This window comes from Tenrec ecaudatus, chromosome 2 (genome assembly GCF_050624435.1).
Source record: "Tenrec ecaudatus isolate mTenEca1 chromosome 2, mTenEca1.hap1, whole genome shotgun sequence".
Taxonomy (NCBI): Eukaryota; Metazoa; Chordata; class Mammalia; order Afrosoricida; family Tenrecidae; genus Tenrec; species Tenrec ecaudatus.
In genome coordinates, this window is record NC_134531.1 from 142781845 (window position 1) to 142795157 (window position 13313).

At 44.2% G+C, this 13313-nt stretch overlaps 1 protein-coding gene across 1 annotated transcript in view; it reads right to left on the reverse strand.

Moving 5' to 3' along the window:
• The window catches only part of SPOCK1 (SPARC (osteonectin), cwcv and kazal like domains proteoglycan 1), a 664044-nt gene that overhangs the window by 17789 nt on the left and 632942 nt on the right, over nt 1–13313 (reverse strand). The window contains 2 exon segments of the mRNA XM_075542692.1: nt 198–419; nt 4066–4182. Of these exon segments, the coding sequence (XP_075398807.1) occupies nt 198–419; nt 4066–4182 (339 nt within the window).

The window sequence follows — 13313 nt, forward strand, 5'->3', positions numbered from 1 at the left end:
TCTTACAGCATGCTGCACATTGAGAATCTCGCAACAGGAGAAATGAGTATTTGTGTTTGCCATTAAATGGGATCAACTGTTTTTTCTCTCAACATGTCCTTCTGTCCACTGATCTGACTGCCCAGTGAATGCTATGTGGTCTTCCGCTGCCTCAGCATGGCTGCCGGAGGCCTGGATGGCATCCTCCTCCGCCTTACCTCCAGGCTTCTGGAAACAGTAGCACCACTCGTTGTTAGAAAGCTTGCCATCCTTGAAGGAGTCACAGGAGTTGAAGAGAGGCTTGACGCAGGGCTCATACTTATCCAGGTAGATGGCGTTGATCTCAGAGTGGTCCAGCAGGAGGTCATAGTTCATGTCCAGCTTGTTGAACATCCAGCCCAGTGAGTCCTTGCAGATGGGCAGGATGCTGGTATCAAACCCTGAAAGGGAATGGCACATTGTAGCCACTGCTGCCAACGGGGCCTTTGCCACCTCTCTCCCCGCTCCAATATTTTTGCTCCATGAGGAGCCCCAGGGTCAACTCCCTCCACCCCCCCGCCCCTGTGGCTGTGTCCTGCCCAGGGCCCAGCCTTGGTGGCTCTAGTGCTACCGGAACACTGAACGGTTTGATTTCAGCTTCTTTTCTTGTTTTTGCTTTTTTAGGGGAACAATTTAAAATGCCCTGAAACAGACATCAGCATTTGATGAAAATGCATTCTAAAGGGAACAAGTCCCCAACACCAATTTATCTATTATGTAAATATGGATTTCCATTTACCAGTCATGCTTAAAAGAAGGCATGCCTTAAAGGAAGAATACAAACAATGTGAATATGGGGCTCTAACTTACGGCACTGAAATCTAGGCTTCCACATTTAGGGAGAAAACAAACTTATTTGAAATATATTATTTATATATATAATTAAATTATTCGGCACTAAAATGAAACCATGCAACATAATCCAGAAGCACTGATTGCATCCCAAAGGATTGTAAATCGGGGCAGTCTGAACATTAACAGCAAACAAGCCAGGTAGGCGCCTCTGTTTTTCTCTGAAATCCCCTGAAGAGATTCACACTATGGAACCCAAATGGACTCAGACCATAATTTCTTTCTTATTTCCCTGGGGAGGAGGGGTCGTTTTCTTAAAGAGTTATTGGGATCCACGGTGGAAATTGTATGCACCAGAGCAATGACGCTTCACTAACCACTCTGAGTACTGAATTCACTGCAGACAAATCCCAGACACGATATGGCCCCAGGACACGATGTTCCTGCTTTGAGAATTCAGGGTACTATGCCATCCAAATTTATCCTATAAACTAGATTTCTAGGCCTGGACTTTATTTCCTCAGCATAATAACGATAAAAGGAAAATTGTCCCACATGTATTGCCATATCTGAAGTAGTCTTTGGAGCATATTATCATTAGTCATCTAGCTGCACCATTGTAGCAGTCTCAGGCAATGGGACCATGTCATCTCCGCTGTACAGACAACGAAATAAGGTGTGAGGCTTAGGTTACTTCTTCTGGATCATACAGTTATAGAGTTTGGAATATGGATCCAGATGCTTGCTTCTGAGACTACATGTTCAACCTCTCCTTTCCCAGAGCTACCTGCGGGCTTGCATGATCCCCCTGCCTTGAGGTCATCCCGCTTACTAGGGTGTTATGTTTAGAGATGAACAATGTGGAGGTATGTGTGTGGAATGGCAGGTACAGTGACTTCAGCCTAGGGCCATGATAGGGTCATTTGAGTGAGTGCCCATCTGACCACCCACTGCTGGTCCCCCAATTCAGGTGAGTTTCTACATGTCAGGCCAATGCTTCTGCTTAGTCAGAAGGCTATAAGATATAGCCCAGTATGCTCACCATTGTTAAAGCACTGATTTACAGAAGAGTCCTGAAGGTAATTAAAAAAAGCTCAGTGCCTGCTCCTCTGAGGATCTCCTTGCTCCCCCTGTTGTCGTCACCTGTCCTGTTCCCTTCACTGGTCTTAGTCAATACAGGCTACTGTGTTGTTACAGGCTTTGACTCACGGTGAGCCCACGCATAATGGAAAGATCACTGCCCAGGTCTCCAATACCCCCACAATCAGTGAAGATCAGACCATTGTGATCTATTGGGTTCACTAACTGGGTTTTGAAGTCGCTCATCAGGTTAGTTTATCATCTGCATCTGGAAGCTCCACGGAAACCTGTTCAGCATCATAACAACACACACGCCTCCGCTGACAAAGAGCGGCGGTTGCACATGTGGTACATCTGGCCGGAAATCAAGTCAGACTTTACTACCAGGAGAGAATTCTACCGCTGGACCACCAAAACCTCCACTGGCATATAGAATCCATTGCTGTCCAGTTGATTCTGATTCATAGCAAGACCCTCTAGGACAGAGTAGAACTGCCTAATAGGGCTTCTATGCTATACATTTTTTATGGAAGCAGATCGCCACATTTCTTTCCTTCAGTGGCCAGTAGGTTTGAACCATTGACCTCTCACCACCAAAGTTCCCACAATGGCATGTGCTCTTATTGTTGGGTGCCATGTAGTTGCTTCTAACCTACAGCCTTCCTTGTACCATCCTCACGATTGCTCCCATGCTCTACCACATGCTTGCAGCCAGCGCACCAATTCATCTCCTTGAGGGCCATCCTCTGTCACCGGGACGTAGTAATGTGGAGTGAACATATTTGTTCAGAAAGTTGTCCAGCTATAGCAAGGCTTACTCTTCTCAACATAAAATCTTTCCAGTTTAGAAAATGTATTCATTTTGATAGAAATCTATGACATCTTACAGAACGTCTCCTCTTTCAAGAAGAGCGACTATGGAACATAAGGTGACCTCTCCTCAGGGGCTACTGAGTCAGGGAAGATAACGTACTCTGACACTAAATGGCCCTTCACTTTTGTACAGAACATTTTACATAATATGAATCAATTTCATAGAATATTGACATTTTAACGCATAAGGAAGAGGAGTTTACTGCTGACTGACTACAAAAAGAAGGGCTACGCTGGCGGGGCATCAGTGGAAAGGTCAATGGTTAAAAGGGGGGTTGTTTCTAGAAAAGAAGCGTTTCTGATGGCCAGGGTGATGGGAGACGCAGAGACGGACTTCCGAGGTTCCACAGCTGCTCCTTCAGAAATTCTCCAGCGACTAAGACTCTGCTTCCATGATCATTGTACGAGCCCCCAATAAAATGATTTTTAAAAAGTCTCTGCTTCCATGACCTGGAGGCTAACTGAGCATAATTTGTTCACTTTCCCTTCATTCCAATTGTTTTAGAGCAGCGGTTCTCAGCCTGTGGGTCCGACCCCTTTGGGGGTCAAATGACCCTTTCACAGGGGTCACCTAATACATCCTGCATTTCAGATATGTACATTACAATTCATAACAGTAGCAAAAATACAGTTATGAAGTAGCAACAAAAAAATTTTATGTTTGGGGGTCACCACAACCTGAGGAACCGCATGAAAGGGTTGCGGCGTGAGGAAGGTTGAGAACCACTGGTTTAGAGCATCCAACCCACAAGCCTTTTGGAGCATGTAGTTTGCTTCTGGCCAAGTGCAGGTCTTTAACAGACTCCCAGCTGCCTGCAGAAAGAGCATTCCAGTATAAGAGGCTGTAAACTGAAGCCTATATATATGGCTATAAGCTGAAGCCCATATATATATACACATATATGTGTGTATATGTATATATGTAAATATATATGTAAATAAGTATACTTCCCTAACTCCAAAAGAATAGAAGCACATATTATATACTTATACAGTTATTAACATGGTGGGATTAGAGTAATTTTACTTGTATAGATGTGCATTTTTCTGTATATTTAGTGTATTTTACAAAAATGTCTAATCAACATATGATCTCTCTGCAACCAGTTTTTAAAAAGTACAAGTGTTTGTATTTTTTGCCTCTATGAGATTCTAAAAGTGGAGCGTTTTTTATAATCAAGGTACACATTTAACGTAAGTTTGTGCTATCACTCCAACATGTTATTGCAAAATAAGCAATAGCTATGAACAGAAAACATGGGTTGACAATGAAATAATTTCACACAAGTAAAGACATCTTACTGCCTTGGGCTGTGTCGGAGCTGGTGGGTTTGATGTCTCTGTTCGCATCCTCATGGAGGGTTCCAAACCAGTCCTTCAGCCGGGAAGCCAGGTTCCTCAACTCCTGGTCTGTGCACGCTGGAAAAAAGCGAAGAGAACAAACATTGACTTTCTCCTCAGGTTGGCTCCCTAACCACGTGACCTCCTGGGCAAAGTCATGTTCACAACAAACATCCTCTGCATCCATAATATGAGCCATCACTCCTGAAAGCACTCCAGGATGCTGCACTCTTAGGTTAAGAGCGTGCCAAAGAGAGACCATAGACCCTCACGGCAAGCTGCATGTTCACAACATGTGCACTCGGACTGCCTCCAGGCTAGTCGAGCTAGCTGTAATTGCCTCACAGTTGGGCAGCAGTCTTCAAAGATGGACATGGATCTTCCTTCTTAACTGGATAAAACTTGTTGCCCCAGTTTTGCCATAAAAGATCACATTTTCCACTAAACTCGTGCCAAGAAATTAATGCCAGGAATAGATGAATGATTTCTTGCTGGAAGAGACCTCAGGAACCCCTTGGCTCACCTTTTAGGGTATAGTAGAATAATTGGAGCAGACAAATACTCCTGGGGAGAACAAGAAGAAAATGCAGAGAGATGGATGGGTGAATGGATGATGGATGGATATACATGAAGTAGGTAAATGGGCAGGCTGTTTGAAGCTACTAGAGTACTGAGTTAAGACAGACTTGAGAGGGAGAGATCCCAACAGAGGGAAAACTGCAGAGCAATGAGCTAATTTTGCTAGCTGTTTTTTTCTCTCAACAGAGCACATGCCGATGCCAATGGCAGTGGTGTTGTCAGGGGCCACTGAGTTGCTTCCAACACATAGAGCCTCTATGAGCAATAGAATGAAGCACAGCCTTGTCTTGTGCTGTCTTTCTGATTTTTGCTCTGATTTCATTGTTGCAGCCACCATGCCAATCTGTCTAATTGAGGGTCCCCCTATTCACCGAATTTCTACTGTCCCAAGCAGACTGTTCCTCTCCATGGACTGTGCCCTCCTGATAACATATTCAAAGTATGTGAGACCAAGGCAATTTATATGCATGCTAAAATTGAGCCCTGGCTAACGGAGACGAGAAAAGGAGTTGAAGTCTTTGAAACATGTTGTTAGTGTGACCATTCATATGGTCCTGGAACTATGTTGTTGGTGGGCCCCTCTAGGAGGAGCTGGTTCTTAGTGACCCTAAGTATAACCCGATGAAAAACTTCCTGCTCCTGTGCTGTACTCATAATTGTTCTTGTGTTTGGGTCATTGTGTTAATCCATCTCATTGAGGGTCTTTGTCTTTTTCTCTGTCCCTCTACTTTACGCAGCATGATGTCCTTCTACAGTGATTGGTTTCTCCTGATAACATGCCCCAAAGTACATGCGATAATGTCTTTCCACGCTTGCCTCTAAGGAGCATTCCAGTTATATTTTTTCCATGTTTGTTCTTTTGGTAGTCCATAGTGATTTCAATACTCTTCTCCAACACACAGTTCAAATGCATCAGTTTTCTATGGTCTTCCTTATTCAATGTCCAACTCTCACGTCTACATGAGGCAATGGAAAACACCATGGCTTAGGTCAGGCACAACTTAATCCTCAAAGTAACATCCTTGCTCTTCAACATTTTAAAGAAACCTTGTGTGGCAGATTTAATCAATGCAATGCATCATTTGATCTCTTGCCTGATGCCTCCGAGAACATTGATTGTGGATCCAAACAGATGAAATCCTTGAAAACTAATCTTTCCTCTATTGTGATGTTATGTATTAGTCCAGTCATGAAGCTTTTGGTCCTCTTTACATGGAGTTGTCATCCAGACTGAAGCCAGTACAGCATGATCTTCATCAGCAAGCGCTTCAAGTCCTCCTCGGTTTCAGCAATTAAGGTGTGTCATCTGCATATCGCAGGTTGTTAATAAGCCTTCCTACAACCCTGATGCCACATTATTCTTTATATCAGTCAACTTCTCAGATTATTTGCTCAGCATAGAGATTGAACAAGTATGGTGAGAGAGGATATAACCGTGACACACGCTTTTCCTGATTTTAAACCATGCAGTGTTCCCCTGCTCTGTCCATACAACTTTCTCTGACTCTGTGTACAACTTTCACATGAGCACAATGACGCATTCTGGAATGATCGCTGTTCTCAGTGCTAGCCATCATTCTCTGTGATCCACACAGTCCAATGCCTTTGCACTGTCACTGAAACACAATAAACATCTTCCTAATGTTCTTTGATTTCAGCCAAGATCCATCTGACATGAGCAATGATATCCCTTGTTCTGTGTCTTCTTTAGAACCTGGCCTGAAGCTCTGGTAGCTCCCTGCAATGTACTACAGCAACAAGTGCTGGATGAGCTTCAGCAAAATTGTACTTGTGTGTGATATTAATGATATTGTTCTATAACTTGAGAAGTCTGTTTATTTGGAATGGGTATAAATATAAATCTTTCCCAGTCAGTTGGCCAAGTAGCTGTCTTCTAAATTGCTTGACATAGATGAACGTTTCTTGTGCTTCATCAGCTCATCAGCTTGTTGAGTCATTTCAATTCACATTCCGCTAATTCTTAGAGTCTAGGTTTTGGCTAATGTTTTCAGTGCAACTTTGATCTCTTCCTTCAGAACAATGTCTTCTTGTTCATATCCTACCTCTTGAAATGTTTGGGTATCAACTGGTTCTTTTTGATATAGTGAACTTCTTCCATCGGTCACAGGAGTGACTCTGGATTCTTTCGCTCTTCTTCTGGTGCTTCCTGCATCATTCAATATTTTGGCCGTAGAATATTTCAACACCGCAACTAAATGCTTGGATTTTTTTTCTTTGATTCTTTAAATTTAAGATATGCTGAGCCTATTTTCTAACCATAGATCTTTGCAAGCTTCATTATAGCATTATACTTTACGTTCTCAAGCTCCCCTTTGGAATTTTCTGTTCTTCTCTTTGACGTCATCATTTCTTATAGGGATCCTGCAAAGTGACCCAGGCTGGGTGCTGCTACCCAGAGGCAGGGTAACTGAACAGCATCTTGTATGTGTCACCACTGCAAGGGACAGAAATCCGAGGCCTCAAAACCTCACTGTATAAGAAGGAGCAGAGAGCTCTCAGCATCCACTTTCTGCAACTTCTACAGCTGCAATGGGCTAAGAAGCCAACAGAACTCCCTACAATACAGAGCTGACTTCCCTGTGGTCCCGAGGAGGCACAAATGAGACTTCCAACCGATTATCTTTGAGGGGTCCCAAATGTCCACTGGAAACTCTGGGGTCAGCCATGCAGAATCTCACGGCTTCTGTCTTAATATTAGACAAAATCCACCCTTGCAAAACACAGATTGGATGCTCACCCATGATTCAAGACACACTTGCTTCAAATAATGCAGGCATGACTGGCTTCTAAAACAGTAACAAGGAAATGGCACTGAGTGTACAAGCTCTGGTGTCATACTGCCTGGGCGCAAATCTAGCTTTACCTCTGACTGGCTGGGTGACTTCAAATGAAGAAAAGTCATCTAACCTCTCAGGGCCTCAGTTTCTCCTCTGTACACAGCACAGCATCGTCATCATGACATAAATCAGATAATGTGTACATGGTATACATTAAGCACTCAGTATGTACCAATTATTACCGTTATTATTGTTGTATACAAGTCTAGTGTTTTTTAACAGAAGATTTATAGGTAAATTTAGAGCAAATCACAATATTTAAAAAGCCAAATAGGAAAACTGCATATAAGCAATACTTGCTTTGGTCACATACAACATAAGTTTAAGTGGCTACTTGTGCTATCTAATACTGTGATCACTAGGCACATGTGGCTATTTAAAATGAATGAAAACTAAATAAAATGTAAAATCAATTTCTCAGTTACATTATACCAATAGTTTATGTGTTCAATAGTAATTTATGGCTAGCAACTTCCATATTAAATAGCAGAGATATAGAATATATCCACCAGAGCAGGACATTCCATTAGCCAGCACTGGATAAAGTTAGCTATCATTTGAAAACCTTTTGCAAAAGGTCATAAAAATACAGGAAAGAAAGGAGACATCAAAATGATATCGGAAGAGACTCTGAAACTTGCTCTGAATCATAGAGTTGCCAAAGCAAATGGAGAAAGGATGAATTAAAAGAGCTGAATAGAAAATTTCAAAGGGCTGCTCCAGAAGACAAAGCCAAATATTTTAATGAAATGTGCAAAGCCTAGAATTTGAAACCCCAAAGGGAAGAACAGGCTCAGCATAGCTTAAACTCAAGAAAAATCTCAAGCTTTGAGTTGCAATCTTGAAAGATTCTATGGGCAAAATACTGAATAATCAGAAAATCTGACTTAGAAGAAAAGTGTGGCATCAGGATTGGAATTGACAGCCTGTCATGCATGCAGATGACACACCCACCGTGCTGGCTGAATTTGGAGGGCTTAGAGCACAGGATGATGAAGATCCAGGACTGCTGTGTTCACTATGGATGACAACTCAATGGAAACCCAAATCCTCGCTAGTGGAGAACCACTAGGCAACATCATGATCAGTGGAGAAAAGGTTGAAGTTGTCAAAATGTTTGTCCTTCTTGGAACCACAATCAATGTTCATGGAAGCAGCAGTCAAGAGCTCAAATGACAAGTTGCTTTAGGTAAATCTGCCACATACTCTCTCTGCAGAGTTTTGAAAATCACAGATATTCCTTTGCACCTGACTAAAGCCATGATATTTTCCACTGCCTCGTATGCAGCTGAAAGCTGGGCACTGAAGAAAGAAGGCCATAGAAGAATGGATGCATTCAAGTTGTGGTGTTGGGGAGGAATGTTGACAGTACTACGAACTGCTAAAAGGACAAACAAATCTGTCTTGGAAGAAATATCAGGCCAGAGTGCTCCTAAGAGGCAAGAATGGCAAGACTTCATCTTACATATTCTGGACATGCTGTCAGGAGAGGCCTGTTCTTGGTAAAGTAAAGGGCCAGTAAAAAACAGGAGGGTCCTCGGTGAGATGGATCGGTAACACAGCGGTAGCAATGGGCTCAAGCATAGGAACCATTTTTAAGAATGGTCCAGGCCTGTCTGGTGTTTTGTTTTATTGTGGTCACTATGTGGTGTAGCTGGCGTGATGGCACTTAACATCATTTCATCATCATCATTGTCGTAGTCTGAGGATATCCAACTTTGTATACATTCAAATTGCTATCCTCTCATCCAAGGTTATGCCCTTAATCCTTCCCCTCAGGCTTTGTTGATAGGATAAGGAAGAAGAGATCAAGCCTCCAGCCTCCTGAAGCCAGGAGTCAGCATCTCAGGGTAAGCCACACCCTCAGAAGGGAGGGGGCGTGGTTGGGGCTGGAGGCGGAGAGCCCTGGCCTTTGCTGTCCACAGACACACGTTCACACTAACTCCTCAGTGCTGCTATGATAGAAATACCACACGTGGGCAGCTGTACTGAGTAGACATATTCTTTCTCACCGTTTCAGTCTGTAAGTCCAAATTTGGTGTGCCAGCTCTCTTCGGCTCTAATATATATCTTCATGTGCCATAAATGGGATCTCCCCTCCCATTTGGGTTCACTTTTTGTGCCCAATTTTCTCTTTTTATATCTCAACAATGAATGGTGATATGGTCTCATTAACATAACAAAGCACGTCTTATTCCCAAATGGGATGATAGCCACAGACAAAGTGGTTTAGAATTGATGCCACATATTTTGGGGAGACAAGAATCGATAAATAATGCATACGTATCGGCACTAATCAGAGCCTGGAGGGGATCAAGTGTCACTCTTCTGACAGGCATTGCAAAGGGATGGAGTGCATTTTTCAGATGTGAATGGGATGTAGGCCCTACAGTCAATCTTACCTTTGAAAATGGAACATTAATAACATCTATTTCCTCCCTATTGCCATGTATACCATCTATTCTAAATATTCTCTGAGCAGAGAAAATTGCCAAGTCAACTTGCAAAGGAAATGAATCCCCATCTCACACTGCAGGATGAATTAGGCGGTCATGTTTAACTAAAGCCTGACAGATGTGTAGGTAATCTATATCTGTAGAAGACTGCTGAATTTCCCACAGGCTGCTTAATGTACACAGGCTTGGGTGGCTGATGGAATCAGGCCCTGGAATCTTAAAAGAGTGTGTCTGTCACTTGGGGACAGATCCCCAAGCAGGGAGCCACTGGTGTACGGGGGAGAGAGATCAGAAAGCTGAAATGGAGATAGGAGGGACTTAATTACTGGGCTCTATTCCCCCACGGTGTCCCTAGCTGAGTAATCCTTCTGAGGAGAAAGTCGGGCACAGTCTGCCTGGAGCTTGATACATCCCGGAGAAAAAAAATAATCGAAGATGACAGGCTGCAGAGCATCCTTTGCTCAGACTGGTATTCCAGCCACAACCGGCAGGCTGGTGACAGGAGAGAAATGCCTGCATTTTGAAGGTACCGACCATCGCCACTGAGAAAGCTACAAACTGAGGATTAATCCTTTTAGAAATGGGTGACTCCAAAGAAATATCCCCCACACTCAGTTCTGGCTGGAAAACGGTTTTTTGTTTGTTTGTTTGTTTTCTGCAGGGGTGGGGACCCCTGGGGGAAGGGAGGTGGGGAGCCATTCAACCAGCCCTGGTCTGCCTTAAACTGGGTCAATCCGGGTGATAGATGAAGAAAGAGAAGTGCCTTCTGGTCTTTCCATCCCCCTGAGAGAGAAGCAGGCTGGACAGGCCACTAGGGTCAGAGTCTTCAGAGGAAAGATAGGGCTCAGCTGGGAGAGTTTGGTTCACTCAGAAAGTCGGGGGTCGTATCCCCTATCACCTTTCTAAGTGAACGTCCTCTCATTTTAAGTTATATACTTTCTTGCTCTCCTCCTTTGCTTCAGCCCCTCTCCCCCTTTTAGAGAGCGTGCTTTATTGCAGTAAAATATATAAAGCAAAAATTTGCCATCTTAACCATTTTTAAGGGTTGCTTGCATTAAGAGCCATCAATCCTGACCCATAGCAACCCTCCCTGCGTAACAGAATTGATCACTGCACGGCCCTGAGCCATCAGCACAGTTGTGCCTATGCCCGAACCCACTGCATCAATCCCTCTCCTTGGGATCTGGTCCTTCACTGCCCCTCCAGTTTCCCAAGCATGGTGTCCTTCTCCAGGGACCCATCTCTCCTGACAACATGTCCAAAATGTGTGAGATGGAGCCGGGCCATCCTTGCCTCTGAGGAGCACTCTGGCTCGACTTCTTCCAAGACAGATTGGTTTGCCCTTTTAGCAGTCCATGGCCCACTCAGACACATCCGTTCTTCTTTGATCTGCCTCCTTCAATGCCCAAGTTTCACATGCATATAAGTGTACAATTTAATAATATTAAGTGCTCAGCTTCTAACGGAAAGGTGAGTTAGTAGTATCCCCAGACGCTCCCTGGGAGAAAGCTGTGGTCATCCTCTGCTGTACAGGTTTACAGCCTTTGGAACTCTATGGACAGTTCTGTTCAGCCCATGGCATCATTGTGGGTCAGAACTGGCTTTGTGGCAATGGGATTGTATGACTCTTATATTGTGTAACAATCACCATTACTTAATCCTGAATAACTGTATGTCCCAACACGGAAACCTTGTACCCATTAGGCAACAATTCCAAGTGCACTCCAACCCAGCAGATAAATGGGACGATATATGAGACTTTGGGATGGGGCTTATTTTACTTTGCATATTGTTTTCTAGGTTTATGTTGTGGCATATATCAGTCCTTTTATTCCTTTTTAGGTTTGATGGATCATAGACATAGATCGCATTTTATTTATCCATTTACCTGCTGATAGGCACACGCTTGTTCGTTTCTAGCTCACTTTTCAGTGCTCTACTTCCTTGGACAGTCTCGGCCCTGTATCCTCCTTCTCAGTGCCGTTTCCCCAGTTGGCTTCCCTGAGTTACTCCACAGCGTCTCTACGTGACCCCAATCGTCTGTAGCATGGCTGTGGTATTGACAGCATCTCTGAGATCTATTGACCCCACTCCATATGTGCCTCCTCCAGCACTCAGAGAATGGCACCAGTAGATGCCCACTTCGTCAGGGCAAACACTTGGGAACTATCCAGAGCTCCTCAGTCTTTCTCAGCCTCCTGATCTACTGGCTACAAAAAGTTCTTGGTTCTCTACTTTAAACTTTTCTCAAGTACTTCTGCTGCCTGATAGCTCCACTGCCTCCTCTCTGTCCAGAGCACCGCTGTGGCCTCCTACATGGGCACCGCTTTCAGGGTCCCATTGATCGCCCCTATTGCTCTCTGTGCCATCGACCAGCCAAGGCGATCTTTCCAAATGGACATCTGAGCAAGTTGCTTTCTTGCAGGAGTCACTTCAGAGGCTCCCAATTACTCTGCCACTAAGGCCAGGCCGACCTCTGTGGGATGTGTGTAATGTCATCTTCCTGCCTTTGCTTTCGACATTCACATTCTGCTCTTGCACCTCCCATGGCCTGTATCACACACATCTCCACCTTTTGCCCTGATAACGCCAACTTCTCAGCAGACTTCTGCCATAATGTGACTTACTCTTAATGGACGTCTGTAGCCCTTCACTCAGTGAGTTCCCCTGGGGTAGGCTTGCCTTATCCCTTGCCTTAGGGATGTTTCCCAATGGCTTGCTCTCCCATGGAATCCAGTACACCTGCAATGTCTCACTCTTGCGCAATCACTGTCTGGTACACAGCAGCATGCAACATGTCCGAAGCCAGCTCAGCTGGGCGCTCAGAACGACAAGCAGGCTACGTCTGGCCACCAGCATCAGGCTCTTCAGAGGAAAAGCACCCCCACCAGCCACCCCACAACCCATACATACTTCTGGACTGTTTATAGCACTGGTTCTCAACCTGTGGGTTGCGACCCCTTTGGGGGCCAAATGACTCTTTCACAGGGTCAGTCGATTCATAACAGCAGAAAAATGACAGTTATGAAGTAGCAACGAAAATAATTTTTTGGTTGGGGGTCACCACAACATGAGGAACTGTATGAGAGGGTCGCGGCATTAGGAAGGTGGAGAACCACTGGTTTATGGAATCCTCTCTTCCTACCTTTTGTAAACTTAAATTTCCCCATCTGCAAAATGGCATCATAAAACTTAGCAGGTAGCATCATGGCACAGAGTAGGGTGATCAGTACAGCACAGGTCACGGCAACTGCGGGGAGCAGGGAGTGGTCGATGTGTGCTACTTCTTCACATGTTGTCTTCCTGCTGTGTTAAA